At 43.4% G+C, this 5,727-nt stretch overlaps 1 protein-coding gene across 1 annotated transcript; it reads left to right on the top strand.

The window, feature by feature from the left end:
* Positions 1 to 2,296: 2,296 nt before the first annotated feature.
* Positions 2,297 to 4,988, top strand: RPL37 (ribosomal protein L37). The gene is made up of 4 exons (XM_081233544.1): positions 2,297 to 2,402; positions 3,148 to 3,283; positions 3,526 to 3,610; positions 4,873 to 4,988. The coding sequence occupies exons 1-4, from the start codon at positions 2,400 to 2,402 to the stop codon at positions 4,940 to 4,942; spliced, it is 294 nt and encodes a 97-aa protein (XP_081089670.1). The 5' UTR covers positions 2,297 to 2,399; the 3' UTR covers positions 4,943 to 4,988.
* Positions 4,989 to 5,727: the final 739 nt, after the last annotated feature.

Raw genomic sequence — 5,727 nt, 5'->3', positions numbered from 1 at the left:
CCTCCTAGATCTTCGCTGCTGTGTTCCAAAGGGTAGATTCGAACAGTTACTAATTAGGGAAGTGAGGGAATGCAGAAACAAAAGAAAGGCAGTCAAGAAACAATAGTGCAGCAATAAAGCAGAGTCCTAGTTCCTCCCCAATGGATATACATAGTAATCTGATACACATTTTTGAGTTCTGCTATCGGAACTAAGGCCCTCAGGTGGAGGTGGAGGGTGGCTGAGCACAAGATTCCTGGAACACCATTCTCTTACCTCACCACCAACCAATCAGAAGAAAGTCACATGCCCTGCAGCCCTTATTCTGCCTTTAAAATCTCTTCCCTGAAGGAATTCCCTGGTGGTCCAATGGTTAGGACTTTGGGCTTTCACTGAAGAGGGCCAGGTTCAATCTCTAGTTGGAAAAATAAGATCCTGCAAGCCACGCCATAGGGCGAAATAATAAATAAATGATTTAAAAAAAACAAAAACAAAAAATTCTTCCCCCGAAACCGCTGGAGAGTTCAGGTCTTTTGAGCATGAGCTGCGCTGTCCTCCTTGTTTGGTCCTTTCTCTCCTCCAAACTCCAATGTTTCAGTTTGTTTGGCCCCACTGTGCCTCAGGCACACTAACTTGGCTTCAGCAACAGTCTACACTGATCTCATCTGTCATAACACTTGTGCTAAGCAGAATAATGATCTTCTCCAAAGATGACACAACCTGTGAATACGTTACAAGGCAAAGGACAATTAAGGTTGCTAATCAGCTGACATGGAGACTAGAGAATTATCTGGGTGGGGCCAGCGTACTTACAAGGGCCTACTAAAAGATAAACAGGCATAGTTAAAATTTAAGTTTATTTTAGCAAAAATCGATCCAAAAAGGGCAGCACCAAACCGGAAGTGGTTAGTAGCATTCTGTGAGCCAGGGGAAAGACTTTATAAAGTGTGAAACAAAGAAAGGAAATTATTTGATTGCCTGTAGCTTAAAGACTAGCTGGTGGTTTATCATCCTTAAGTGTAAAATACAGTATTGTCAACTGTAGATGCAGTATTGTACTGCAGATCTCTAGAATGTATTCATCTTGCGTAACTGAAACTTTATAACTCGTTGATTAAATGTTTAGTATTAAGCCGTTACGTTTGTGGTAAATTGCTAGAATGGCAGTGGGGAACTAATACAACACCTAATCCAGTTAAGTCTCCCCTGAACTGCAGTTTGGTCCAAACACCCAAATGTTGGCCTTCTCTCTCTCTCTCCCCTGGCTGCACCTCCCCCTGAACCCCCTACTCCCCACCTACCACTTCCATGAGGACAGGGACTATGCCCTGTTAATGTTTCTATTCCCAGTTTCTAGAAGAGCCTAGTACTGACTAGGCACTAAATCAACTGTTAACCTGTCAAAATTAAACCTCTAATTCCTAAACGTCACCTTGTTCTGCTGGTAGTTAGTTAATTACCTTTGCAAGTATTTCACAAGTGATAGGTCACGAATTGTTTCCTTTAGAAAGCGCGCACATTTAGGATCGTTTTTCCCTAACTCTTAAATGTTTGGATATTTTATCCTTTTGCGACGGTGGGGGCTTTCCTAGGCAAGGTTACAAGTGGATTAGCGTTTATCAAGAAGGCTTGGGAGGCTTCCCTGGTGGCGCAGTGGTTGAGGGTCCGCCTACCGATGTAGAGGATATGGGTTCGTGCCCCGGTCCGGGAAGATCCCGTATTCCGCAGAGCGGCTGGGCCCGTGAGCCATGGCCGCTGAGCCTGAGCGTCTGGAGCCTGTGCTCCGCAACGGGAGAGGCCACAACAATGAGAGGCCCGCATACCACAAAAAAAAAAAAAAAAAAAAAAAAAGGTCTGGGAAGCACCAACATTAACAGTATAGTGTTTTTAAGTACAGATGTCCAAGCCCCATCCAAAGCTGCTGAACCAGATTTCCTCACGTTAGAGTTTAGGAAACAACACTTAACAAGTTCCACGTCTGATTCCTTGGCATAACAAGATTGGGGATCAAATCATTTGCCTCTAAAGTACTATAGTTAGGAAAAACATTATTTGCCTTTCTCATCATATTCTAAGCCCAGCTCCGTCCTCCTAGCGACTTCTCAGCGATGATCAGCGTTAGCCGAAAGCTTCCGTCGGGACCGCAGAAGAACCTGGCGAAGAACTCCAGTCCCAACCCGAACCCTACACAGACGCCCACCCCGGACCCAGAAAGCTGTGAGCCCCGCCCCTCTGAACCTTCTATTGGCCCCGCCTGGCTCGGGATCCTCCTCTCGACCCCACCCACGCTGCAGCGACGGACGCTTGAGAGCGGTGCACCGCGCCCCGCCGGAAGTACTTTCCTGGGCGGAAGCTTCTGAGCGCGATATAGCGGAAGTGCCTTTTCTTTCGGTCTCTTTGGTCTCGGCGGCAGAAGCGGGATGGTGAGTTGTCTGCAAGGGCTCTCGGAATCGGCTTCCATCCTAGCGCCCTGCGCCGCGTTCTTTGCTGTCCGTGGGGGCCCGGCAAGGTTTCCGATAAGGGGAGCCGGTGGGCAGGAAAGGGACATGTGGTGGCCCTCGAGAGGCAGAAGAATGGCCCCTATCTGTTTGGGAGTGCGGGGCCTGCAGTCGTGGAGCTGCAGCTGCTCTAGGCACCTTGCTTCTGCCCTGACCTCTGGGGAGACCGCACAGCCCTGCCCGCCTATGGGAAAGGACAGAAGAAGCATAGTTTGAGAGTGGCTCTGTAAGCCAAGGAATCGTTGGCGGTGGTCCCTGGGCAGGAGCTCTTAGATTTTGGAGTAGGGGTGGTAGGAAAACCACGTTATCTCGTCTTTTGCATTATATCTTTTTTTCTTCTTTTTAATAATGTAGCGGATTTCAAAACACAGCAGCTCTTGCAGGGGGCTTTAGATGACGTGAAATTCCGATAGAGGTCTCTGATTTAGCATTTAAGAAAAGTCAGACTCTTATATGTTTATAGCATTTGAATTCTTAATACATTGCAGTCGATTTGAAAACATGTAAATAAAATAAATACACCACATTTTTTTAAAAAAAGAAAAGTCAGACTCCCACAGTTTGAGACATTGTGGTTGTCATGAAATCTTATCAATAGTTTCTTGAACTGAAAACGTAACGTGTGTAGAAATTGCTAGATTGAAGAATCGTCTGTCCCCTTAACTTGTAGACGAAGGGAACGTCCTCGTTTGGGAAGCGTCGGAATAAGACGCACACGTTGTGCCGCCGCTGTGGCTCTAAGGCCTACCACCTTCAGAAGTCGACCTGCGGTAAATGTGGCTACCCTGCCAAGCGGAAGAGGAAGTGTAAGTGCATGTTTACTAGACTCTGATAGAGAGTATCATGGCGTTGAGAATTGTCCCGTGTTTGTTTTGTACCTCAGTGGGGCATGACTGAGCATTAGGCGGTCCCTAGAAGAATGGGGCATCTGTATAGCGATGAAGTGGGGTTAAAACCCAAGCAGGCATTTTTAAGTATATTGACCGACAGAGCTTACAATGTGTGTGGGGAAAACCGTTTAGAACCTTCACTTGAATGTGTGTTTTAGATAACTGGAGTGCTAAAGCTAAAAGACGAAATACCACCGGGACTGGTCGAATGAGGCACCTAAAAATTGTATACCGCAGATTCAGGTACAGTTTGTATGTTTCAGTTTTCTGTGGTTTTGTCAGCTTGCATAATTATCCTCTCAACTGCTCTGGTTGGTGGGATGAGGTGTTAGCAAGGAACTTTTTTCTTCTGCCACCATAAGCTTCAGATCAGTTAGTTTAGATCTTGTGAATCTTTCAGTAAACAGTAGTATGAGCTATACATGCTGGGGCTTAGTTGGAGCTGGACTCCAGAAAATGTGATGACATTTGTTAGCATACCTACATTTCACTTTCCTACCAAACTTTGTCAAGGTAATCGTGCATAAAGGAGACTTTCGGGTTTTGTGGCTTTGGGCAAGTCTGCTATAGAAACCTGTCAGTTGCTATTGCGTTTGTATAGAAAGAAATTTTATAGTCTTTTATTACTTAAAGACGGGCCTTAGAGTTTTAATTTCAGCCCCCGTCTAGACTAAACAGAAACTGCATTTTAGTGGTAGCTTTTGAGGGGTTAACCCACGTAAGGTCTCGGCTGAGGTGATTTCTTTGTTGGGGAGGGTGGTTGTCCTGTGCAGTGTAGGATATTTAGCAGAATTTCTGACCTCTACCGCTCAATTCCAGGTTTTCAAATTTTAAAAAACCTCAAGACAGTTTGGGGGTTTGTAAACAACACCCTTAGATGTGCTTGTGTTCATGTGCTGAAGTGACCTTTCTTTGCGCTTTGCATTTCATAATGTATAAGACTATTACACAGTAGTATAGGCTTAGGATTCAGTGGTCTGCTAGTTCAACGGAAGAGTTAAGAGCATGAATTGAAGCCAACTTTAACCTCTCTGTCCCTCAAAAGAGGGATAATGGTACACTACAAGTAGGTGTTAATATTAAATGAGTTAAGATATAGAGTAGTCAAGCAGTTGAGAAAATGTCTACCATTAAACACATTGTTTTTCCTTGGCTAAAGGAAAGTAGGGTCTCTGGCTCGTAATTTAAGAACCCGTTTTCACAAATGCCTTAGGAATCTTAAGTGGTGGGGAAATACTGGCCCAGTGATCAGTACAACCAAATACGTTGCCCTTTTTTCTTTCCAATTAAAGTTATCTGTATTCCTGAAATGGCTATCTTGAAGCAGAAGGAAGTAAATACTGCAGCTTATCAGTGATGTTGTAAAAATAAATGTCTGAACATATGAATTCAATATTGATTTCAGATTTAACTGAGATAAGCTCATAAAAATCTGTTATAGCAGCAATTAAAATGTATGCGTTGGCATTGCTGAAGTAACTGTTCTTGTTTTTAACACGGTGCAGGCATGGATTCCGTGAAGGAACAACACCTAAACCCAAGAGGGCAGCTGTTGCAGCATCCAGTTCATCTTAAGGATTTCAATTATTAGTCACGCAATAAATGTTCTGGTTTTGAAAAACTCTGGTGTGCTAAGGTATTTTTAATAGGCTTGTATCAATGATTTGTATAGGTTTGCGAATGGGACAGCTTAAAATCAGATTTACTTGTTAAGTGGCTGTTTTGGAACAGTAACTTTTGAACTGGGTTGTCATACTGCTTAAGAGGACAAGGAACAAGCAGAATTCCAGGATTCCTTCAAGCTGACAACACTGGCAGATGATGTGAAGAATATAGTGAATTTACATAGTACAATTCTTAGTACAACACATATTGATGTTTAAAATGTTAGAGTGAATGAAAGAGCATAACTTAATTTCTTTTAGGAACATCTGTGGTCTTTGGGGAGTGGTTGTCAATCATTACGATAGGCTGTGGAGTACCGGTGAGAACGTGAAGGATAGGAGTTAAATGAATTCTATTTTAGAAAGGTGATTTTTTCTTAAAATGTTTACTGGAGTATAGTTGGTTTACAATATTGCGTTAGTTTCTGGTGTATAGCAAAGTGATGCAGCTATACATACACTTTTTCAGATTTTTGGAAAGGTGATCTTAACTGTTGCTTGGCACCTAGGTTCTAGGCTGTGCATGCCATTTAAGGTGGTCAGCTAAGTGAAAACTAAAGCAACCTGCTCAGTGTGAGTCAACAACAAAATATGGAAGAAAGTTTGTAGGGCCACAGGCAAATGCAGTGGATTGAGTAGAATGTAAAGGAAGGCCAAGTATAAACTTATATTTGTAGGCTAAAGGCAATGATAAAT

Source organism: Mesoplodon bidens (assembly GCF_964165515.1).
Source record: "Mesoplodon bidens genome assembly, chromosome: 4".
NCBI lineage: Eukaryota > Metazoa > Chordata > Mammalia > Artiodactyla > Ziphiidae > Mesoplodon > Mesoplodon bidens.
This window is presented reverse-complemented; position numbering and strand designations above follow the sequence as displayed.

What these genes read in the sequence shown, in the direction of transcription:
- RPL37 (XM_081233544.1), top strand. An exon ending in TGCCAAGCGGAAGAGGAAGT is followed by an intron (nt 3,284 to 3,525) that starts GTAAGTGCATGT and finishes TGTGTGTTTTAG; the next exon opens with ATAACTGGAGTGCTAAAGCT. An exon ending in ATTGTATACCGCAGATTCAG is followed by an intron (nt 3,611 to 4,872) that starts GTACAGTTTGTA and finishes AACACGGTGCAG; the next exon opens with GCATGGATTCCGTGAAGGAA.